The following is a 25008-nucleotide window of genomic DNA, read 5'->3' as shown; positions in this document are numbered from 1 at the left end:
AGTTAATAGATTTAGAGATCGAGTATAGCGTCATAAGGCGATATACAATATATGCAAATGCCACAAAAGAAGGGAGAGGAGAGCCCCCGAGAAGAAAGCAAACACAAATCATACAAAGTACGAGTAAATAATGATATATTGAAATGAAACCAATGACTTCTACATTCTCATACACAAATTTTGTTATTCATAATTCTCATGGTGTAATTTTAAAACGATCAAATATTTTTGTCTTGAAATGGTGTAGATGATTACCATTAACCATTTAACGGATGAAGCTGTCTTGTAATATTTGTATAATTTTGTTCTATTGATTATTATGATCATTTTTTATGTATAATAGTTTTTCTTATATGAATATATGTATATGTATATTTAAATGAAAAATAAAAGCAAATCAATTAAGTTTAAACTTTAAAGAGAGTGGAAACCAGACATACCTTTCATTTTCATAGTTTTTGGCCAATGGGGGATTGGATAAAGGAAGAACGCATTCGAATGTCTAATTAATTCCTTTATTCATATCTGTTGTATCGATCAATTCTTGCTTAAAGGCTCACATAAAATGGAATTTCATTCTGTATTATAGGTTGTTAAATTTTCTTTTTGTGGCTGTTTTTAGTTGTTTTATTTGAATTTTTTATTTAGTTTGAAATACGCCGATAGGCAATTAATTAGACTAGTCACATAATATGGTTTAAGATGATATAATACGCGTTTGATTCTAAGAAATTGACATTGTTTGTTGTGTGTCCGTTAGTGTGAAAATTGTTCCTGTTTTCGGTCTATACCCAGTGTGTTTTGGGTATAAAACTTTCCGAACTTGTAGGTTGATTGTTTTTTTTTTGGTTGTTTGGAGAGCATTACAAACATTTATTTGCAGTGTGTGTCGTCGAATGAATAGTACATACAATATTCGAGAATTGTATAATGAAATCAAATACGCCCAGGGCCGTGGAAATATAAATGCCAACAATATTGCTGTTCGGCACTCGAATGCCCTACAAATTTGACTAAACCAAAATCTTATCAACTAATTGGGTTAAGGAAAACGATGAGATTTATCAAATTAAAAGCGTATTTGATTCCAGTTTAAACCATATTATATAGCTAAGACGTGGGCGGAGATCTACACAGAAGAACGTATCAATGACGTCGCTCTAGATCAGAATTTCTAATTTCTGATCAGTGTGCGTCCTCCAATTAGGTGTGGTTTTCTGTGTGTAGGGGATGTGTAGGGGATGTGTTTTGGTGTTTTTTTGTTGTTGTGTTTGTTGTAATGTGTGTGTTTGTAAGCTAAATTAAATACAGCAGAGCCGGGCCTACAGTTTGATAGCTTCTTTAGAAATGGCTTTGTCTGTGTGATTTAGTTTTGTACGGGCAACGGGGGAGGCGGGTAGGCGTAGATGTCGCCGCCGTTGGCCATCATGTAGGGTGCCGCCTGTGTGGGCACAGCATACTGGGGGCGGTAGGAATTGGGCATGCTTGTCGGTCCGCCGTTGAGGGAAACTGTCGCCATGCTCGAGGACATTGAGGAATACTGTCCATACGCCTGAGGAGGCATGCCTCCTGCAGCTCCGGCAGCCACCGCCGCCTGCTGCTGCTGCTGATGTGGCTGCTGAGCCTGCTGCTGCTGCTGCTGCTGCGGATGCTGCTGCTGGTTCACTGTCGGCGGCATGTTGGAAAAGTTCATGTTATACGGCGAGAAGCGGGAGCGCTTCTGGTCAATACCGTAGTTGGCAGCCGCTGCCATGGCTGCGTGGGCAACTGCATCGGGCAGCAGCGGCTGTTGCTGCTGTGCATTGAGCTGCTGCTGTTGTGGATTTGCCTGCTGCGGTACACCTGGGCCGTTCTGTACCTTCGGTTCGAAACAAGCGGCATTGGGGTTGAACCGCGAGAAGGCAGCTCCGTTCTGTTGCTGCTGCTGACCCTGATATCCCTGGTGGCCCTGGGGACGATAGCCACCGTTGCCGCCCGGATTGGGTGGCGATGTGCGCGGCTTCTGATCGAAGCGTGGGGCTCCACCTCCGCCGTTGAAACCGTTGCGATTCATGTTTCCGCCACTAGCGTTGTTGTTCCGGTAGTTGTTACCGCCGTTGTAGCCTCCGCCCATCTGCTGGTTGCGACCCTGATAGCCATTGCCGCCGCGGTAGCCGCCGCCCATTCCACCTCCGCGCTTGTATCCTCCGCTCATGGACATGTTCAGCAGCTTTGGACTGATCTCCTGCAAAGATATTGAAATAAAATTGCGTAAGAAATAAGAAACTTCAAGAAATCGGGGAAGACTCACCTGATTGGCCTCGCGGAGGACTTGAATCAGATCATTTGCCTTGTTGGCATTCGAGTGAGTGAACAAGGTGTATGCTGTGCCCGTGTTATTCGATCTTCCGGTGCGCCCGATGCGGTGCACATAGTCCTCAGAGTTCGAAGGATAATCGTAGTTTATGACGAACTTAACATCGTCAACGTCTGTTTTCATTTCATTTCATTTATATTTTTCATTTCGAATTTGAAAATTGAAGAAGTTTGAAAGAAAATGTTAAAAAATATCGAATCTTTCCAATATGCGGGGGCGAAAATAGGATTCTTTCTCAATATTTACTCAAAAAACTATTTAACAAAAACGGAAACTTATTCATGTGTGTGTGTGGGTTATAGTGTATGTGTGTGTCTGTTTTTGTGGTGTCCGTGCGAGTGTACATGTGTGTTTGTGTCTGTGTTTGTTAATAGAACTTAAAATATATACTTTTTCGAATCGGTCAATGGATTTTGTCGTTTTGTATTTCTGTTTTATCTTTCTTTTTTTTTTTTAGTTGGTTTTGTACTTTGAACAAAAATTTCGCCATCAATACTATTAGCGTATATTAATAACTATACATCTTTGGCAATTAGATATATGTTTTTTCTATACTGCAGAAATGTGGACCTCGACCTTTGTCTTCTCATCATTCTTAAATATGTTTTTCTTATGTTCTTTTTCTTTTCAATACACAAATCGTAACATAAATGTTTTTTCTTAAAGCTTAATGCATACAAGAGAGACGGCTTGATTAAAAATTATGATTATAATTAATATAAAAACACACATACGGTTTGGGTACGGTATGGTTATAAGCTTATGATACGGAGATAGGGTGATCTACATTTTATAAATTTCACTGGGAATGATTATTCAAGGGGGCGCGGGGCGGACTGTGGTTTTTAGGGATATTTGGGTGAGTGAAGGAAAGGGTGCGTATCGGATCGTATAGTAGCTATGATTAGGAAGTACTAAATTAGCCTAGTACTTACCCTGACAGCGACCTAGGGTTTAGATAAGGTTATAGAGATAGGCTTACGATCGATTGAGTGTCCCTGTTGATCCTGTCCCTCTGCCTGTGCCTGTGGCTATCTCTGTCCGTGTCCCTGGACTGGATGTCCGATTGGATATGCTAGAAACTTAATAACTCAACCCTCAACTTGTATATATGTATAGCTTTTCTCATTAACTTTATCTTCTTTGTGTATATGTAACTTTTTCAACTTTAAACTTTTCATTTCTTTGTTTTGTTTTGCTTGTTTCTTTTCGTTTTAGGTTTTAGTTCATTTTCTTTTTGCCATTTTTAAAAATCGAAGTCCATTTCGTAAAGTGCTGATGATATTTTTGTTCACACACAAATTTCGGTTTTATACATAGAGTAAGGAGCGACGTAATATAAATATAGAATACTTTATGGTACATAATTAAGCTAAGGAAAATTAGCATCAGTCAACAAATTCGTGGGCCGCAGCAAAATGTTGCAATTACTCAACGTTATTAATTATTAAAATAACTTAAGAAACAAAAAAAAAATTTAAAAAAAAATTTGTTATATTTTAGGCTACATTTTTTCCTTGCAATAAGCGGTTATTTTTCTGATCTTAAGGTGCACTAGAATTAGTCACTATTTGTTGTTTTTTTTTTGTTTGAGTATTTTGCTGGCCGCTGACTCCTTGACTGACAATAAATTGCATTACGAGTACATGTTAGGGTTACTCAAAACGTGATTTGACGAGACACAACTAAAGACTATGAGCAAGAGAGAGAGAGAGCAACAAACTAACGAACTAAAAGTAGTAATCAAATATCGTATAACCAGCAATGCATGGAGAACAAACAAATTCCCCTCATTATTTGAGCCCACACCAGTTCTTCGCACACCCTTTGTCATTAGCAAAGGGTCTTCTAGGTCTTCTAGGGGATTGAAATCGGAGGATTTTTGAGGTGCATCGCGAGTCGGGATGCTAAGCGGCGGCTCGCCTCGAAAGGAACCGTGGAACCGTACAACCGTACAACAAAAAACAAAAATGATCGCAATAACGAATGATCTGATTAACTCGGATCGGTTATTAGATTGTGGTTCCGTCTCAGTCGCAGCCGGAGCACAATATAAACCTGATCTGGACCAGCTCGCATCCCTGTTAAATAATAATAATCTGGGATTATTGGACTTTGGATACTTCGGATGCTAACAAAAGCTGGAAGAGAGTCGAATAACTTAACATGCAAAATATAAACGTAAAATAACTTAACCTATAAATGCAAAAAGGTCAAGTTCCCTCACTCCGAGACAAGTGAGAGACGAGAAAGAGAGATGGAGTAATAAATCAGATTATGATTCAGATTCAGATTGAAAGCGTGAAGGAAGAGCAAGAGGCTGGGTCGGTGTTGGCCGATTCATCGCTGACGGATGCTCTGGGACGAACCAGGAGGCGTCGACGACGAATCACAAAATAATGAAAGAAACCCCACGGGATGCTTGATCGATCCACAGGCAACAATTGCTTGGTTATGGAGAGAGAAACAAGTGGTGGCTCAGTGCCGACCAAAATATGTCTACTCACCCAGTCCGCGAGCGGCCACATCTGTGGCGACCAAGATCGAGTGACGTCCATTACGGAAGCTGGACAAAACAAAGTCGCGCTCCTGCTGTGACTTGTCGCCGTGAATGGCGCATGCACGCCATCCCTGACGCGAGATATTGCGAGTTATCTCGTCCACTCGCTTCTTGGTCTCCACGAAGATGATGGTCTTGGTCTCGTTTTCGGCGGAGATGTCCGACAGAAGCTTGATCAGCTTGCCAAGCTTTTCGCTTTCGTCGCAAACATCGACAATTTGCAATATGTTGTGATTGGCACTCAGCGTGAGCGACCCGATGTTGACCTGTATGTAGTTTGTGAGGAACTCCTCGGCTAGCTGACGCACTTCCTTGGGCCAGGTGGCGGACCACATCAGCACTTGACGATCCGGACGGATCTGCTGCATGATCTTTCTGATCTGAGGCTCGAATCCCATGTCCAGCATGCGATCGGCCTCATCCAGCACCAGATAGGTGCATCGCTTCAGCGTAGTGGTGCCCCGCTCGAGGAAGTCGATGAGCCGTCCCGGTGTGGCAATCACGATCTCCACGCCACGCTCTAAGTCCCTGGCCTGCTGACCCTTGGGGGCTCCACCAAATATGCATGTGTTGCGCACATGCGTGTTGCTGCCAAACTCAATGGCAACCTGCTGTATCTGCTGTGCCAGCTCGCGAGTCGGAGCCAGAACCAAAGCAATGGGTCCATCACCACGCTCCAGGCGCGGCTGGTTGTTGATGTGCACCACAGCGGGCAGCACATAGGCGAGGGTCTTGCCCGACCCAGTCTGGGCCACACCCACCAGATCTCGTCCACTCAAGGCAATTGGCCAGCCCTGGGCCTGGATGGCAGTTGGCTTGGCAAAGCCCTGCTTGCGAATCTCGTTCATCACGTAGTCTGGGAAGCCGCCCTCTTCGAAGTCAATACTGGGTGTTGGCACCTGATCCCCCTTGATGGTGATCTCGTTGTTTGTGAGGAAACTCTCGGTTTCCCCCTGGGTCCTGGCAAGCACAGTATCGCACGGCTTGTAGAAGTTCTTGCGGAACGGTGTCAGATTAACCTCGGACCAAATTATTTTCGGCAAATGTGCGCCATGTGTAGAGGTGCGGTTATTCTGGTTTCCCCCGAAACCGTGATCCATGCGTGGACCTTGTCCAGTCCCATTCATGCGACGTGGGCCGCCATTGCTAGGTCCAGCAAAGCCCGGATACGGTGCCGAGCGATTGCGCTGGAACATTCCGACACCAGCAGCTCCGCCGCCGGGGCCCCCCATGCGATTTGGGGGCATGCCGCCTATTGCCCCTGCCCCTCCTCCGTAGGCATTAACCTGTCCGTTATACCTGGAACGACCGTTGTTTGCCATGAATATAAATTTAGATCCTTACAATTCACAGCCAAATTTTTAAATGAAAGGCAAAGGTACTTTTTTATATAATTTTCATGAGTTACTGCCATTTTGAATTTATTGATTTTCGCCTGCGTCGCCGACTGCCGCATGGCCGTAAAAACGTCTATAAAGCGCAAAACAAGCTTGCGAAATACTTTTGCACTTACATGTTCATGATATTGTGATGTTTAATGTACAGTTCTTTGCGAAATTATTAATTATTGTACTTTTTTTCTGTTTTCACGAAATTTTCCAGCCCCGTCAATAAAAGCAGTGTGCCCGCGGAATTTTCGATCAAATATACCACGGAACCCTCAGAAATATACCGAAATATACCGTGTCGTTATCAAAATATACCGTAAATATACTAACGGATGCGTTGATATTCCACGAATTTGATCTTCCGTTTAATATTGCTAGCAAGATAAGACTCTCAGCGCTGAAAATATATTTTTCTACGATTAATTAATCAATTTCCGTAAAGATTTGCCAATCCATTTTCATTACAATTTTTCATAAAGAAGGTTTAATCAAAAATCAATCTGTTGAAAATATAATGTTTTCCATGGTAACAACACGCTAACTACACATTTGCTACAAAATAACTACATATTTATGTCAAATTCGAGAGAGACGTAGCGAGCAATGTGTACGTTTCAGAAAAAAATTTTAACAGCACTCAGTACCAGTGTGACCGCGGATTTATCGATAAAGTATACCTTCATGACCCCCAGAAATATACCAAAATATACCTTGTCGTTATCAAAATATACCGTAAATATACTGACGGACACGACAAGTTTCGTTGATATTCCTCGATTTTGATGTTCTGTTTTATAGTACCAGAAAGCTAAGACCAACAAAAGTGGCGCAGCTGAGTTTTCAGCGTACGTTCCCAGGACTTCGGCTCTGGGATTGACCACGTTCGGCTCATAACGTGACACGAGCCGACGGGCAGCAAGCGTGTAACACTCTAAAATATATGATTGTATGCATAGAATAATTTTTAGCCGCCGAACCGATTTTGCTGGAGATTTCAATTAACGTAAATGTGTGTGTGCCATGTATTCTCACATACTGTTATTGGTGGGTTTCATGGGCTGATGTAGCGACCTGAGCTGACCTGTCGCAACATAATTGAGAAATGGGCAGAGTGGGGGTGGAAAATAAATACAATATATAAAAATAAAATATATTAATTGTTTAATTTACTTGAAATTGCACATTTACATATACATATCCCTATTTTAGACCGGTTTTTTAAATATTAAGAATATGTAAAAATTTAATAAAAAATACAAAAAAATATACAAAAAGCGGAAAAAAATGTTTTTATTGCTCGCTGATCAAAGCTGACTGATATGAAATGCATTTTAAATGTTCGCTGACAAAAGCTGACTGATATGAAACGAAAAATTTATTTGCTCGCTGACAAAAGCTGACTGATATAAAACGAAAATTTTAATTGCTCGCTGACAAAAGCTGACTGATATAAAACGAAAAATTACAATTTCTCGCTGACAAAAGCTGACTGCTATGAAACGAAAAATTTAATTGCTTGCTGACAAAAGCTGACTGCTATGAAACGAAAAATTTAATTGCTCGCTGACAAAAGCTGACTGCTATGAAACGAAAAATTTAATTGTTCGCTGACAAAAGCTGACTGATATGACACGAAAAATTTAGTTGCTCGCTGACAAAAGCTGACTGATATGAAAGTAAAAAATTGTAAGTGCTCGCTGACAGAAGCTGACTGATATGAAACGAAAATTCCAATTGCTCGCTGACAAAAGCTGACTGATATGAAAGTAAAAATTGTAAGTGCTCGCTGACAGAAGCTGACTGATATGAAACGAAAATTCCAATTGCTCGCTGACAAAAGCTGACTGATATGAAAGGAAAATTTTTAATTGCTCTCTGACAAAAGCTGACTGCTATGAAACGAACAAATGTAATTGCTCGCTGACAAAAGCTGACGGATATGAAAGAAAAAAAAATTGTAAATGCTCGCTGACAAAAGCAGACTAATATGAAACGATATAATTTAATTGCTCGCTGACAAAAGCTGAAAGATATGAAACGAAAACTTCGAAATGCTCGCTGACAAAAGCTGACTGATATGAAACGAATAATTTAATTGCTTGCTGACATAAGCTGACTGATATGAGAGGAAAAAATGGTAAATTCTCGCTGACAGAAGGGCAAAATAAAGGGAAAATGTAAACACTAGAATGCAATTAGGTAAAAGCTATATTATTGTTTATAAATTGAACAATTCCAACGGAAATTACGCGTTTTAAAGAGTTTAAAGCTGCTGGCAGACCGAGAAATGAATACTCTGAATGCACCAAATCAGAATCCAAGATAACATAGCCACAAATCCTGCCGCTAAACTCCAAAGCGATAAGTCACGAACGTACTATCGACTTTGTCAATAAATTTATATTTTTTAGATTTTATAACACAAGTGATTTTAACTAAAATAATTTTATGTATGTATTTACATATTTACATATGTATATGCAGCTGCGCCACTTTCGGTGTATGAACTGGCACATCTATATACTGTATGGTTAGTGCTAAGACTTTCTACACTGATCGCATAATTTTATCTGACTGATGAATTAATTTTGGTCGATATTGGTTAATTTGACACACTCCTTTTTATTGGATTGTTTATAAAATAGGAGTATAAGAAAAGTAGGATAAGTAAAATGTGCTTATTTTTACATGGTAACTACACATTTACTACACACCAGTGTAGAGCTGCAAAAACAATACCATCGATAGCAATATGTCAAACATCGATCACACACAGTCGATAGTGTAAACTATCAAGCCGGAGCTAACGGCTAAGAAAACCTAAAAGATGCTGCTTGGTGCGATCAGTTGGCTGGTTGTTCTCCGACGTTAATCAATCATGGGCTTTGCAGAGGAACTGCATAATATTTTGGATGAATTGCGTATATCTGACCGTGATCGCTCCAAGTACACTGAGGATGCTGTTGAAATCCAAAATCATGTTATTGAGAAACTAAAGTTGGCAGACGATAATTTTCGCAGAGCTTTTGATGGCCTTAGCCTTGCAGGTAAGTTATTAAACCTGCGGAAAGCCATAACACAATGGTTAATACCGATTTTCTTTCAGGCAGCTACTTGGACAGGGTGAAATTGAAGACACCTGATGAATTTGATTTGCATATGAAACTGAAACTGCCATTGCAAATCACCCCGAAGAAAGACGAGAAGGGATTCGTATTTTTGTTTGCAAGTGGCTTCTATCATTCTATTGCTGCCGACAATTACATAGATCGAGAAAATCTTCAAAATTGGCTGCGCGATGCATTCAATAAGGTGTTTAAATCAAAGCTAAGTGTTCGTTGCAGGACTGGAGAAGTATACGAATTAATGTACACGGCCCAGGGCTACGGATGTGCCCACACCATTGAAGCTGAAGGAAAGAATCGGAACATATCGTTTGATTTGGTGCCAGCATTCGAGTTCACTTGGGCTCAGTGGCCGTTGGGCAATCCATGCATTTACAACAGCCGTAAGAAGAAAATACGTAAATTTCCATGGTTCGCTGTACCACAATCCAAAAAAGGCTCAACGGACGAGCGAACCTTTATGGTATGTGCCCCGCATTGGGAACGCCAGATAACGATGGATTTGGATAACTTCAAAAATGTATTGCGCCTCATGAAGGGATTGCGCGACGCTCATGCGAGTGATTTCCCCCATCTATCAAGTTACATGCTGAAAACCATCTTGCTCCATCAACTGGGAAAAGTAAGCTGGTTCACAGATTTGCCAACTCTCTTCATTAAGATGTGGAACTGTTTGGTAGTTTGTCTACTAAATGGCAGACTGGAATTCTTTTTGGCACATGAACAAAATATTTTTGATCGTATGAGTCCTGAGGAACGTCACAAATGCTACTGTACAGCTTCACAATTACTTTCGGAGCTTCGCTATGCTGACCAGAATCGCAGCTACAATGAAATCTCTAAACTTTTTAATGTTTCTAAATGAGATAAAAGCAGATTTCAAATTTTCTATTTGTATTATAATGCAGCTTTTCATGGAGCAGCAACAATCGTATTTTTATTCCTAATAAATTCATATTGTTCGGAGCAGCAGCCGTTAATAGATCTCAACAAATTAATATCATAAAGTCATATATCATCTCTTATACTAAAAATCGCTCTCTCAGTACGCTCCCGTACACACGCACATATGTCAGTACTGCTTATAGTGCATTGCTTCGCCCTGTTCTCGTGGCAGTCCAAATATTTGTCGAACGCATCGATTCGTAGTTCACGGCCACGGCCTCAAACCTTTGTAACCCGTCGATAAAATAAAAACATTTGTAAACTTAACCAACTGAGTAAATTATTGTAAATGTGGAGTCAGAGTTGCCGAAAAAGCTCGGCAGCTTCCAACACATATCTTCACAGGAAATGCTTAGGTTGCGAAAATCATTCTTTGGGTTCTGTTGTTCTTATATCAACAATAAAAATATCTGAGCATCGAGGTTCGATGCGTTGGGATACCCTTGCAGACGAATGGTTCCTACGGCACCTACATGATAGCGTGGGTGGTCCAATCTGGTAGATTCATAATGTCTGCTCTTTATCTAATAAAAACTGCTGCTGATATCCATTGCTGCCGTTCTGCTTGCCTCAGCAATCTTTTCTCAGCTACTTGCCAATGAGCTGACACGACAAAATCCCTACTTTACGTTGAACGATGGTACAGTGGCAAAGCGACACTTTCAAAGCAATCTACCGCTGCGCTGCAATAATAAGTTCTCCCTCTTAGAAGGCAACGACAGCATAATTTACGTTGATACTCTAAGTTGGGGGGTTTGATTTCATTACTCTTACGTATAATTCAAATATTGAGAGGTAAGTAAGTTGAAAGAATAATGAGACATTGGGTTTTGTTTTAGTGTGTTTTATAATGTGTTTTTTACTTAGGAATATTCCTTTAAAATTAATCATATTAAAGCTGTCTCTGATGCATACATATATGTGTGCACATTATACAATTAACGTATAATGAATACAAGTCATTATCTATGATCTAAGGTTCTACATTCCTACTTAAGTAAGATCACAGTTGGTACAGGGAGCACCACTCCCTTTCTGAGAGAGAGAGAGCAAGAGCGAGAGGTCCGCCTTAGAAAAGACCCGTGCCGGACATATTCTCGGAGAGGATCATCTTCTGGACATCGCTGAATACCTCGCGGATGCAGCGCGTGTCTGTGGCCACAGTGAAGTGGTAGTAGCACTCCCGCTCGGAGGTGATCAGATCGCTGTTGTTGCGCGAATGGCGCTTGAAGGGCTCCTGGGTGATGTCCACGAGCTTCTGCTTGATGAACATCTTCGTCCAGTCGCACTCATCAAAGCAATTATCCTGCTGCGGCCGCTTGCAGAACTCATCGTACTCTGGGAAATAGTCAACGATGTGCTTTCCCGCCCTGATCTTCCGCTCCATGATGTCGTATTTGTTGATAAACACAATCAGGCCGGCGGAGGCGAGGAAACGGTTCTGCCAAACGCGTCGAAACAGCTTCAGGGCCTCCTCCAGGCGGTTCTGGTTGGGATCCTCGCGCAGATTCTGATCGAATTCGCTGCACGAGACGAGAAACAGCACCGCCTGTATGCCCTCAAACACCTGAATCCATTTGTTGCGCTGATCCCGCTGTCCCCCCACATCGTACATGCGAAACTCCTGCTCGCCGCCGCCCAGGCTCTTGGGCACGGGCACCCGGAAGGTGATCTGCGAGATGCCAGTGGTGATCTTCCGACTGTGCAGAATGTCCTCGGTGCTGGGTATATACGCGCAATCGCTGATCCTCACAAAGTTATCGAGAAAACTACAGGATAGACAAAAAATAAATAAACCTTTAGTAAGGCGATCCTTTTGGGAGTTTTAATCCTGAAGATCACTTACTATTTGGCACTGTCTAGCAGGGGGTATTCATTCGAGCGATCGTAGCACGCACGGATGCCCACATCGTTCCACAGAGTCATGACGTGGTCGCAGTACTCCTGAAATGCAAATAAACAATTTCAATGTTTAGTATTAGTCATTAGGTAAAGCATAAAACCATGAATGACTGGCATGTGGCCTCTGAATAACGTCCCACCCACCCACTGACTACCCACTACCCTCAAAAAAAAAAGGTCTTGTCTTAATCTTATCGCATCGTGCGAGTATAAGCCATATAATGACCAGAGAATAAAAGATAGATAGACTCTGGCTGTGGCTCTCTTTACACTGGACTACGATGATTCAGACGGCGCGGCGGGCGTACGATCAAAGGCCATTCATTGCAGCTGTGTGCCGCTTCTCTGCTATAAAATCAAAAGTCGTTTTCGAGGAAGTCCGAAGGAAGTCGATCGAACGGACAAACACCAGAAACACTTGTTTGGAAAGTTTTCAGACATTCCACAACGCAATCATGGGTAATGGATGGGTAATCAATCACACCGCCAGATACATGGTGAGAGATAACAGGAACAAAAAAAAAAAAAAACGTTTCAATCGAGCAGCAGGAGGGGATTTGACGCAAGTCTAATGCTTGTAGAAACTTCAAAGTCGTTTGCTTGATACCAACACAACTGCCAACTGCGACAGAAAACATTCTGAAGTGCAGCGCACAGGGGATAAGATATAGATAGCACTTGGACAGTGCCCATGTTAAAGCCCCCCACCACTTGACAGACGCCTGCTCACCTCATTCATGTACTCCGGAGCCTCTCCGGGCAGCGACAGGATATAGTCGGCACTGCGTTCACTGGTGCAGCTGCCAAAGTCCAGGCCCAGGAGGCCCATCTGTAGCACCAGCTGATGGATGGAGTCGTGGATGTTTTGATATATTTCAGGTATGCGATCGCGACGCTCACTGAAGAGACGGAGAGAGAGATCCTTGAGTATAAGATGGAAAGGAAGAATCAAGGGAGGCAGAAACGTACTCATCCGTAAAGCCATTTATATGCAGTATTCTCATCTGTTTGAAGATGGTGGTCTTGCCGGATTCGGCTGTTCCCAGCAGCAGTATCTTCACGGGTGTGTCCCCAAATCTCTTCTGCATGTCCTTGATCATGTGATTGCGTACCACTTGCAGCTCCTCCTCCTTCTTGGCGGTTGATTGTTTAGCCGACGGCTGGCGCAGCCATCGCAAAGGTCTGCAGAAAAAAAAAAGAAAGCAAATTTACTTAGCGACTTGTTTTGCGACTTCTAAGGAAAACACGCGACATGGTCAACACGATCAGTGCTAGCTAGCGGGAAAAGCAGAAACAGGGCGGGAGAGATCTATATATAGGAATGGCAAATGTTTGCATACACCCCGAAAGAGGCACACACAGAGACCGAGACCGGGACCATGCCATGGTATGGCCTCCAACTACCTCCAGCTCTAACGATTCGCTGGCCCTGATGTATGTTTAATTAAAAGCACACAGAGGCCGATACAGCTACAGCAACAGATACAGATACAGACATTGGTTGTTGCTACAACCAACGTAGAATACGCAATAGATAAAACCGCAATGGACCCGAATCGCAGTGGGTGACGGTCTGAAAGCGAAATCTGACGCATTGGCAATACAATACGAGGTACAAACTTTAATTAGAAGTAGGCTACAGATCAGATACCAAAGTGGGCGTGTTCAGTGGGAAGCTTCCAACAATTTCAGGCATTATTGTATCAAAAAGGATATTAAAGATTGCCTATAGAAATCACAGTAGATGATGAAATAATACTAGCCCTCGTGGGTAACTGGGACTCCAACATGAATGAAGATATCAACAGTCGAGTAACGCATTCCAGACATATAGATTGCCCCACAAAACATGGCCCATATCTAGTTTTAATTGGGGACATTAAATGTCAGTGGAATGGCAACGATCTGCAAGCCCCAAAAACCAGACGCACTTTGGCACCACCGGGGCATAATTATACCGGCAGAGTGTATCTGGTTTATATAGCGCCATTTGAGTCTCAGGTGGAAATCGGTCATGCCACACAATCGAGAATCGATTCGTTAGGGGGGGGATGGAAATGTTGTGGGTTGGCTGGGCTGGGCGTTTGCAAACGTTTATGAGGGGCAATTCTAATTGGGCGATTGCCAAAACTTACTCAAGACCAATGGCTCTGGCGCTGGCTGGATTTCGAGGCTTATCAAGGCGCCCACCGCCACTCCAGAGATACGTGGAACCGAAGTGGTATCAACCCATTCGGCATGGCATTGAATGCACCCTCGCTTTCTACCGCTCTCTGATGCACGATGAAACCCGCCTACATTTAAATGGTATATCTTATAGAGCATAAACCATAACCTATCCACGAAAAGGTTCGGTCCTTGTGATGAATCATAATCATATTTCTCACGCACTTTCATTGGAAAAAGGGAATTTCTGGCTGGGTGTTGCTATCTTTACGGTACTCACTGTAATTTCATACCTGATTGATTTTACCTGGGGCCACCATAAATGTAGCCAATAGCGAATTTATGGCTGTTTACAGAAAACCCAAGACCAGAAGAATTAAGCTCAATCGGTTGTCCATTGACCCCCATTCGCCTGCCTGGCAACAGGCAGGGAAGGAAGGGAAAACAAATAAAATAAAAACAGGGCCCATTGTGGCAGGTGTCAAGTTGTAACGTGTGCTGCTAATCAAAGCAAATAGCCATAAAATGGTATAATTTATTCAGAGATTACACGACTAGGTGTAAGCAATTAGGTTGGGGGACGGGAAACTATGGAGTAATGAGAATAACAAAGAAGGAATTGCATCACCTAAAAGATATGAAAGAGAAATGGGCATTGCATCCCATACACCCACTATAGTCTCTATAACTCTATACCTTGGCAGACCCATCAAATCATAAAGATTATATAACTTTAATAGAATTAAATTCATATGTGCAAATTGATTTTGAAAAGGTCAAACGCTGCTGATGGATGGTGCACTCCACTCCACACCACCCACTCGAGTGGGTAAATTTCCGCTATCTAACAGGCAGACTGCCAGACTGGCATACTGATTGGGGACTTCCTAAAAGCAGAGTATGATTAATCCAAGTATAGATTGGGGGGGGACTGTGGAATATCCAATATGGACATCGACACGATATCATTAATCACGTACTCCTGATATCAGAAAGCTCTTTATTTTTTCGTATGGTATGGCAAGAGCTCATTTAGTGGCTGGACTGGTTAACTGTGTTCTGTTTAGCTAATCATGGTGATTGGAAGCCCCAGCTTTTGGGGCTTGGTAAAACTTTGATTTGCTGAGCAAACGGCACGACGGAAAGTCACCACTGATAGGGTTAGGGGAAGAATCCGATTCCCAGAACAGAACAGAACAGCTAACAAATACTAACCTTAATTTCATGTTTCTGAGTGTTGTATCAATTGTGCTCCGATTGATTATGCTTCCGTGGAGCGGTACGGTAGCGGTCTGGAGTGTATGTTCTGATTGGATTGGCTTGGATTATTTGTTGATTCAGCACACACGCACGATACGATTAGCGGTTTGAATTCCTTTGGTTCTAGATTGCAGTTCTTTGGATCTACCAGTATATTGTTTATCGAGCACTTGAGTTCTTGTCACTTCAATAATAATAATAATAATAATATCCATTTGTCACTCTGCGGGAAATCTCTCTGTCTGTGGTGGGGTTCGCTTCTTTTCTTTTCTTTCCCTTTTCCTTTTTGTTGTTGTGGTGTTCCGAACACGTCTAACACCGTTTTATGGTTCACACAGCACTGAAAGTCGAAGCGAATGGAGCGATTTCTTAAATATCAGTTCCCGCAGCCGAGAGCGGATACGAGCGATAATTCGGAACAGAGGTGCAGATAAAGAGAGAGAGAGAGAGAGGGTGGTGGGTGGTGGGCCGATGCCGATGCCGCTGCTCATGGCAGCTCGAATCGTTTGTTAATTGCTTGTACGGGTGTTCAAAGTAAGAATGTACAATATCAATGATAAGATAGCGCCCCATGAGAACCCTGACACGCACACTCCCTGTCCAAAAACACAAACGAAAAAGAGAAACAGTTAAGCTAAGAGAGAGAGAGAAAACGAACGAAAGCTCTTAAAGAGCAGAGTGCAGAGAAGGGAATGCATTGTACATCATATGACCATCAAGTGCACTTGCATTTGGTTCCACTGTAGCAGAGCACTTTGTTGCCCACCAAATGGAATTTAACCCTTCGCTAGAGTGTCCGCTCACCTCCCTGGACAGCCCGCTTGACAACCCAAACGCCACACCACTCCACTCGACAAACAAGTCAAGGATCAGGCCAGTTAAATTGTCTGTGGGTACTGCCTGTTGATTGGAGCAGCAGAGTGAGTGCAGCACAATGTTTGCATACTGCTGTGGCAACTGTTTTGCAACCAACTGTTTTTTGCGACCACGCAACAAGTGGTAAGGGATCCCATCCCCACACAATCACTTCAAACAAAACACTCGAGAGAACATGTAATTAAAATCCAGCCCAAAAAAAAAACAGCGCCCCTACTTAAGCCTTTTTGAACTCTTATCGGGCTTTGTTGATGTGATGATGATGGCTCATAACCACTGGGGGATTTGACCCACTCCCTGTGGCTGGTGCCTGGCTCGTAAATTGTGTTACAGCTTAAGGGTTTTGTCGATAGATCAGCAGGGCACTCGGTAACCAGAGGAGGATCGCCAGAGGTTTGTTGCCACGCAAAGCCCAAAGGAAAGGCTTGTGGCTACTGGTTCAAGGGAGTTCGCTGCCAGGCGATTGTCATCTTTGTTCTTGAAACATTGAACTGCACAGATATGCCCCCTCTGGGGTTCCTGGGTGCCTGAAGGGGCGGCTTTTCATAAGTTCCTACCCAAGGTCGTTAACTGTTCGTGCCACCCACTTATCGGACAGTCGCACGAGTATGATTTCTCTGATTTTCAGTCTGATTATGATTCTCATTCTGATTCCGATTAACTCCTCCTCCTCTATAGACCCATTTTATAGATTTATTTGTTTGTATTTGCACAACCGTCTGGCAGGGAGACTCTGGAGGAGTCACCCACTGTGATATTTGGGCATGGCACTGTCGCATGTCAGCGAAATTGTCAGCTCAAAATTTTCCTACAAAATCGAGAGTCGTAAAGCGGTTTTATGGATCGAGCCCCCCCACATAAACACACGATACACGGGATATACGGATACACGACCCAAGCAACAGGCAACAATGAAGACAGAGCATGATACTTTGTACCACAATACATTTGCCAATAATTCGATTAGTTTGCAGCGAGAGACTGTCAAGCCAATTTCAACTGAAGAATTACTTAGGTAGACATATTTTTCGGAATGGAATGTTAACTATTTTGTTTACGAGTTTACGAGTGAGAATAAATTCATAGAATTAATGCCAATCGATTGGTGTATACAGACCCGAAAAACAAGTGTGCATTCATTTCCCAGTATCAGTCGCGATTTGTTTTGTTCTGATATTGATACTGGTATTTATATTGGATGATTCTAGATCAGATGTCAGATGTCGTCGATGGTCGGTCGGTCGGTGGCCTGTTCTGTTGATTTCCGGCTCGAAATTTGGACTTCCTCTTCAACGGACAATCTTCAAGGCAAACCAACAAAGCAACACAACACAACACACAAATCTATCGTATCGTTCGAGGCGGCAACGACAACTGAATGCCAAATAGAGTCCTCCCCCAACACATGGCCATTTCTTTGCGTTATATAAATCTGATTTCGAAGGGGGATCATAAATAGTGATTCGATTGGAACGCATGTGGAACGCTTGAACGGATCGTTCGGATCGATCGGATCGATCGGTGGCGCTGCGCTAATCATGTGGAACGTTTCTTTCCAAGTAATCTGCTGTTGATAATACAATACTTGGCGCATACCTGAGAACCCGATATCGGGTATAAATTAGTAGGAGTGGGCGACTGTACTTTAGGATTCTTAAGAATGGAGCAGTATGATGACGGGCCCCTCCCCTGTTCGGGTAGGCGTTTCACTTTAAAGATGAACTCATTCCAACAGACACGTCAGCAGCAGACCTTTTTGGGTGTTTGCTAGAAACGTGATCTGGGCAATACATCCATCACGTATGGCTGGTGGCCCTGATATCAGCACAACACACACACACACACACAGGTAAATACACACCTGATAGATATATAGCTCAGCTCCTGCTCTTCACATCGCTGTTGTTTGTCTAATTCAACAACAAAATACGAGCAGATAAACCTGAACGAACTCCCAAGTGGGTGGGAGCTTAATATTGTGTTTGGTTTCCATACTCTCCAAATGTTTTGGACACTATCGGATTAATCATGTGTTTGGGAAAATTTCTTTCCTTTGTACAGATAATCCACACCAAACGAAAGAGTTACAAAAGAGTTATTTATCAGCCAAAAATAACTGCAGTTCGTTGGGATTTTTGCATAATCGTAGGATCGCTTTACAAGGGTATCAATTGCTTCGGTTCACTACCCGGAATTCAGTACCCTTTTATTCCTGGTTTTATTTTTTGCACTCCTAAAATGTTGACAAGCAGTTGATTAAAGAGTGGGGGTAAATGCATGGGTGGTGGGGCCAGGGAAAAGGTGGAGCACGTCTGTGGTTCATGGGTGGTACCGCCGTGCGAATGATAGATGAGCCCTGGGTTGAAGTTGAATGATAGCCACGCTCTGCCAGGCTGAAAACAAAAACAACTTAATCACAGATATCAAATATATTTTGAGGAGTTGCGAAATGAAGTTTGGAACGTATGATGATGCAATGGCTGCTGCTCCTCCGCCATTGAGGTACGTCCCCGAACTCAACACATTTCTCCGATTACTTCGATCGCTGAGACGTAAAAGCAAACGTTTCGTAAGTGACTGCCATAATCCCAGCTACTAGAGCTAAGCCTAAGCAATTGCTATAAATAATTGTTGGACTCAAGATCCCTAGCTGGGCAAAAACAAAATGGGTGAAAAAGAGTTTGCAACTGGAAATAGAATTTTCTTGGGTTTATATGCGCCATTATAAAGATGTCGAGATAATCAATACTTAATCGCTTTATAATCACCTCAAACAACACACACAACTCAACACACAATTATCGTAAAGATGGTCGAGGGCTGTATAGAACCCACGGGATTACTTATTGTTATATGGCGGCATCGTCTGGTCACGTGTTTATGACGCACTTCTGGGCTTACGAGCATTATAAATGTGATTGCCAATGGTATTGGCATGGCATTACAGCATTACACACTACACAATTTGCATTCAGAGATAATGCTGGCTGGCTGGCTGGCTGACATCATGGGACTGGGTCAGTTCTGGTTCTGTCATTGTTTGACTGCATGCGAAAGCCAAGAACGAATGCGCCCTAAGATAAGCATTTAATCAGAGGTCTACAACATACATATGCCTGATTAATAGGAAGGGTGCGAGGCAAGAGCATGCCAGAGAACACCCGAATATACATATATTGTTAAGTAAATGATGGAGGGGTTCCCCTTACATGAGCGCATGATTACCGGCAAAGCCTCTTCTAATACAAGTGATTTACAATGTCGGCTACATTGATAGCTCAATGGTTAGTACTACTTTTAATGGTCTAGTATGATACAGCGATTTGTTAGTTAATAACTACGCAGCCCGCAGCCTGTAGGTCCGAGTCCTTTAACACTATGATTAGATTAATTCCCATTAAAAACATGCAAACGGATCTCTAGTTAAATATATATATATAAATCTGTATTATAGTATGTGTGTGTTTACATCTAGGCGGAAACAATTGGAGGGGAGTGGGGAAAGAAAGTATCGAATGTATTGCGACAGACACGATGCGGAAGTTGACGCCTCCGCCGCCCGCAGCGCCCCTTTACTTCAGAATGGACCATTTGAGTTGTTCGCGCGCCGATTGCAGTACCTGAAAGATAGCACATACACATATAGAATGGCAGCAGATACAGAGATACAAAACATAGGTTGGTCGATCAATTAGCTAATGAAATCAAAAATTCACTTCACAGAGCAGTTGAGCAATAGTTTAAGACATTTAAAACAATATTTATTTTGATCATAAGTACAAACGCAATGGTGGAAATTTCTAGGGGCTTTTGGGGAGGAATTGCAACGAACGAAAGTGAAACATAAAGAAAGTAAATCTAGTAGAGTTGTAGTCGTACTACTTATAAATAGCGAGCATATTAACGTTTACGATTGTTCGGGCCTAATAACTAATTAATAGAGATACTAAGAGATAGACAGGGGTGTGGGGTCTGGGGGCGCTACCAAAAGAGACCATTTAGTGTGCTAGTTACCTGAGCAACGGTCTGTTCGGCAATGGGAATATCATCGTTGCGCAGATCGACGCGTTTCACCACCGACGAGGGATCCGCATCCAGAATAATGCTGAAACATACGACACCCACCATTAGGTCAAAGGTCGCAGCGGAGTACTGTACTATCTATACTTACCCCCCATCACAGATCTCATCAAAGGCCAGCATTATAATCTCCAGATTCTCCAGCACCAGGCGCTTCTCCACATTCTTCTTCAGAATGAGGCTGATGGAGTCATACAAACAATTGAGCACCGACAGCAGGATGAGCTCATTCTCGTAGGCGCTGCCCATCACATAGAAGAACAGATCCACGTTGCTCTTGTAGACACAGGTGAGTCCGTCCAGCATGATGATCTCTGTGTTGGAGCGGTGCGTCTTGTTGAAAAGATTCTTTTCGAAAGCCTTCTGCTCCTTCAACGTGGACAGAATGTTTTTGTCGTAGTATTTGGCCAGAATGCGGTTGCCGTCATTGTCCATGATGCACATGCCCTTGATAATGTCCTGCAGCACACGGGCATTGTTACCAAGAGTTAATTACATGTTATATTTCAACATTTACCATCATAAATCCGTCCATTTTTGCGTGTTTTCGTGTTTTACACGTCACAATTAGGGATGCTACAAATATATCATATCAATATATCGATATGTATACTTTTTGCTGATACTATTTTTGTTCGCGAAATTTATTTGGACAGCGGATTTATCCCATAAAATATCAGCAACGGAACTAGCTTTCTGGTTTTTAGCATTGAAAATTGTATGTGTTGTTTCACGTTGTTCGATTATATATATGTACATAGACTCCCGATAGTTTCAAAATAATATCGATACTTGTGTGCGATAATCCGATTTAAGTAGTGCGGGAAGCTGTAGTCGGTTCAGTGAACTGGTTCCGTGCAAACCATTGCGAACTAGCGGCGACTGTTTAAATTTGAAATTTGGTTTGCCATGAAAGTTCTGTAAACGTTATTTTAAAGAGAACAGAAAGAAATTTGTGAATATAGGAAACGACTCGTCGTCGCTTTTAACAACAAAATTGAGAATATTCGGAACAAGTCCCGAGACACACGACACATAATTCACACAAATTATTGAAGCGTTTGCCAAACGAAGCTTATCTTATATTTTTTTTTTGTATAATACGTTTTGCGCCATGGATACGCTGCCCGATACGGTGGCCCAGGAGCCGGTCGGCAAGCCGCGTCGCCGCGGCCCAGCTGACTGCGCAGTGGTGGTTGCCACAACGGCCGTGAAGCCCAAGGCGACCAAGGCGGAAGGATCTAAGAAACTGAAGAAAAAACTGGAGATGTTCGAGAACGAGAATCAGTCGCTGACCAAGGCCATCAGCGACAAGAACAAGGAGATTACGGCACTGAAGAGATCCGTGGACTCGCTCAACGATGTCCTCAATTCGGTGCCCATTGACGAATTGCGCTGCAACTCCTCGATAGCCGGCACCAAGATCCTCGAGCTGAGCAAAAAGAACCGGCAGATGCGCGCAGAGTTGGAGCAGGCTAAGAATCGGCTGGAGAAGAAGGATCAGCTGATCGTTAAGATGGAGCGTGAGCTCAAAGCCAACGAGGAGAAGATCCATCAGCACCAGGAGTTGCTCAAGCGGGGCAACTCGGCGGAGGAGCTCCAAGCGAAGCTGACTGCCATTCAGCAGAAGCTCTTCGAGTCGCGCAACAGGAGCACGGAGCTGCAGAACCAATTGAAACTCGCCCAAAAGTGCCTACAGCACGAGATCGGCGAGAGCTGCAACATCAACATTCTGGCCAACAATCTCAATCAGGCCAATTGGCGCGGACGGGCACAGCAGATCCTCAATCTGCAGCAGAAGGTGCAGGAGCTGCGGGCCCGCGTGGAGTACTACGAGGAACGAATGTCCGATCGTTCCGAGTATGCGCCCATACCTTTGGGCTCCGATCTGGATAGTGTCTCTGGCTCTGGCTACTCGCGCACGCCACGCCTGGCCAACGGCCAGCCACTTGCCACTGCAGACTGTCTAGGGGGCGGCGCTACCTTTGACCGCTTCACGCCTGGCGTACGCAAAAGCGAGATCCTGCACCAGGCCAAGGTGGAGGCATTGGAGAAGCACATCATGGACGTGCAGTCGCAGCTGGAGGAGCAGCGCAACCGGACGCTGGCCCTCAAGGTGCGCAACAAGACGCTGAACGAGGAGGTGGCCAAGTACAAGATGCGCTCCTCAGAACTGGAGGAGCAGACCGACTACAATGGCATCAACATCAGCACCATGGGCGAGCGGCTCGATCGCCAGCGCTACCAGTACGAGCAGCGTCTGGAAGACATGCGCGCGGATCTGACACGTCTGACGGAGGAGAGGGACGGTGCCAGACGACAGCTGGAGGAGCTGAGTGGCATGTATCTGGAGCTGGAGACGATTCTTAAACAGAAGGAGGTATCCATCACGAGTCTCCAGGAAATGACGAAGAAGCTGGAAATGGATTTGCGCGCGCTCTCCGGGGGATTCCTCTTCTCCTGTCGCGAGTTTCGCAAGGTAATCCACTGGGCTCTCACTCCCTGTCCTAGTCCCGTCTAAGATCTCTCTTTCTTTGATGGCAGGAAGAATTCGTGGGCATTCTGGATGCCCTGGAGGTGGAGAAGAATCAGCTTATGCTCCTCACCAAGAGCCTCAACGAGCGTCTGTCGGTGGAGCGGACCAAGAACGAGAGCATCCAGGAGCTGAATGCCAAGTTAAAGGCGCGCATCAGTCGCATGGAGGCCAAGATCCGGGAAATGGAAAAGGAGCTGGACATCCAGTCTGATAAGAAGAAGCGCACACAGCGAATAGCCGACTATGCGAGTTCGCTGAGTCGCACTTCTCTTAACGGATCCATTGGATCGTTCTGTTTCGATAACCAATCCCACTATCAATCTGCCGGCACCTTGAACAGCAACGTCTCCACGGAACCTAAAATAGAGGATCTAAAGAATCAGTAGGTGTATCCGTATATCATATCATTTATTTTCCAATCATTGCTTCATTTTCTTGTAGATTGGAGCTCGCGCAAGAGAAGATCACCATGCTGACGGAGAAACTCGATTATGTCACCGAGGAGAAGATCGCAGATGCCAAATTCTTTGAGGAAACCATGCAGAACTCCAAGACCATCATTCTGGAGACCATTGTAGGCGCCCATGAGGGTACCATCTCTGGTGGTGATGTGGCAGCAGCACCCCAGAAACGGCTGGCTGGCTTGCCTGAGCCCCCCACCAGCGAAAGCATCTGAAGGCGGAGGCCCTCCTCCAGAAAAGATTCCTTGAGTTTTATTGTTTACATCTTTAGTTCTGTTTATGGGAAAACACACACAACAATTACACAATTATTCATTTAAAATAGGGGAAAAACCCAAACATGCGATTGCTGTAATTTTCCTCATTGTCAATTATCCTTCACTGTGGGGGTTACATTACTCGCTTGATTCGTCTTGGTTGTCCCTTGGGGCACATCCCAATTTTTTGTACACATTTTCCTGCGGCATAGTTTTAAATTATTAATTGTCTCTATTAATAACACAAAATATTCAATTATTTTTGTAGATTTTTTATTGATTTGTAACACATTCACAAAAAGGAAGCCTTTGGCGCTGCTTCTGCATTCTGCTTTCCGCTTTCCATTTCCATTTTGCGATTAGAATAATTCATTTAATTGTTAGGCGATACTTCGTCGTCTCCTCCCTTTCCCTCTCGAAGCATTCATTAATGCATATAGTATGTATGAAATTGTTTTTAGTTTTTGTTGTTGCTGTCTATAGCTTACTATTCTCATGTGTGTGTGTGTGTGTTGTTTGTGAGTTTTTTGTTTGTTAATAATACAAATATCTGCCGTATAAATAGCGTGACTGCAATTGCTCCTCTACTCAAATCACATGGATAAAGTTGTTGTATTTCGTATAAAGAATTGTTTCGTTTCGTTATTGAAATTCGTATTATCGATGCTATATAGCATATAGATTTATGGTCTGTATAAGCTATAGTATATGGTATATGTATGTATATTTAATTGATTTATTAGTAAATTGGTTTGTATCTAAAAAACAGTTTTTTTAGCAAATTAAAGGCACTTTCTCAAATATCTTCTCATGTGAAACGCAACACTTTTTAACACTAGAATACAACATATAGTCGTAGATCGGAATATACATATATTGTATATACCCTATAATATATATATAATGTGTAGTATATAGAAACATAAACAATATTTATATACTCAACAAAACATGCATTTATCCCCCCATTACTTAAAAAAACACACAAGAAAAACAAGAACAAATTTATCCTTTGCTTTTCTTTCTCTTTTTCTTTTGGATAAATTGACAAAAATTGTAGGGATAACGATATGCGCAATCTGAACGATCAAGCTAT

General features: G+C 43.0%; 5 protein-coding genes across 5 annotated transcripts; 2 read left to right on the top strand and 3 right to left on the bottom strand.

Annotated features, from left to right (window-relative positions):
• Positions 1-499: 499 nt before the first annotated feature.
• LOC111069506 (ATP-dependent RNA helicase DBP2) lies at positions 500-6545 on the bottom strand. The gene is made up of 4 exons (XM_022359606.2): positions 6430-6545; positions 4864-6215; positions 2291-2469; positions 500-2224 (listed from the first exon to the last, which is right to left on the bottom strand). The coding sequence occupies exons 1-4, from the start codon at positions 6435-6437 to the stop codon at positions 1367-1369; spliced, it is 2397 nt and encodes a 798-aa protein (XP_022215298.1). The 5' UTR covers positions 6438-6545; the 3' UTR covers positions 500-1366.
• Positions 6546-9133: 2588 nt separating this feature from the next.
• Positions 9134-10559, top strand: LOC111069522. The gene is made up of 2 exons (XM_022359622.2): positions 9134-9351; positions 9411-10559. The coding sequence occupies exons 1-2, from the start codon at positions 9183-9185 to the stop codon at positions 10292-10294; spliced, it is 1053 nt and encodes a 350-aa protein (XP_022215314.2). The 5' UTR covers positions 9134-9182; the 3' UTR covers positions 10295-10559.
• Positions 10560-11202: 643 nt separating this feature from the next.
• On the bottom strand, positions 11203-16050 carry LOC111069513 (guanine nucleotide-binding protein G(f) subunit alpha). The gene is made up of 5 exons (XM_022359613.2): positions 15658-16050; positions 13246-13458; positions 13007-13175; positions 12221-12318; positions 11203-12143 (listed from the first exon to the last, which is right to left on the bottom strand). The coding sequence occupies exons 1-5, from the start codon at positions 15666-15668 to the stop codon at positions 11444-11446; spliced, it is 1191 nt and encodes a 396-aa protein (XP_022215305.2). The 5' UTR covers positions 15669-16050; the 3' UTR covers positions 11203-11443.
• Positions 16051-19996: 3946 nt separating this feature from the next.
• LOC111069504 (coatomer subunit zeta-1) lies at positions 19997-21286 on the bottom strand. The gene is made up of 4 exons (XM_022359604.2): positions 21176-21286; positions 20750-21117; positions 20593-20683; positions 19997-20198 (listed from the first exon to the last, which is right to left on the bottom strand). Exons 1-4 carry the CDS (start codon positions 21191-21193, stop codon positions 20151-20153), a joined length of 525 nt encoding a protein of 174 aa, XP_022215296.1. The 5' UTR covers positions 21194-21286; the 3' UTR covers positions 19997-20150.
• Positions 21287-21606: 320 nt separating this feature from the next.
• Positions 21607-24138, top strand: LOC111069503 (coiled-coil domain-containing protein 13). The gene is made up of 3 exons (XM_022359603.2): positions 21607-23137; positions 23203-23576; positions 23636-24138. Exons 1-3 carry the CDS (start codon positions 21773-21775, stop codon positions 23868-23870), a joined length of 1974 nt encoding a protein of 657 aa, XP_022215295.2. The 5' UTR covers positions 21607-21772; the 3' UTR covers positions 23871-24138.
• The last annotated feature ends 870 nt before the right edge of the window (positions 24139-25008 follow it).

This window comes from Drosophila obscura, unplaced genomic scaffold (assembly GCF_018151105.1).
Source record: "Drosophila obscura isolate BZ-5 IFL unplaced genomic scaffold, ASM1815110v1 contig_1, whole genome shotgun sequence".
NCBI classification, from domain to species: domain Eukaryota; kingdom Metazoa; phylum Arthropoda; class Insecta; order Diptera; family Drosophilidae; genus Drosophila; species Drosophila obscura.
This window is presented reverse-complemented; position numbering and strand designations above follow the sequence as displayed.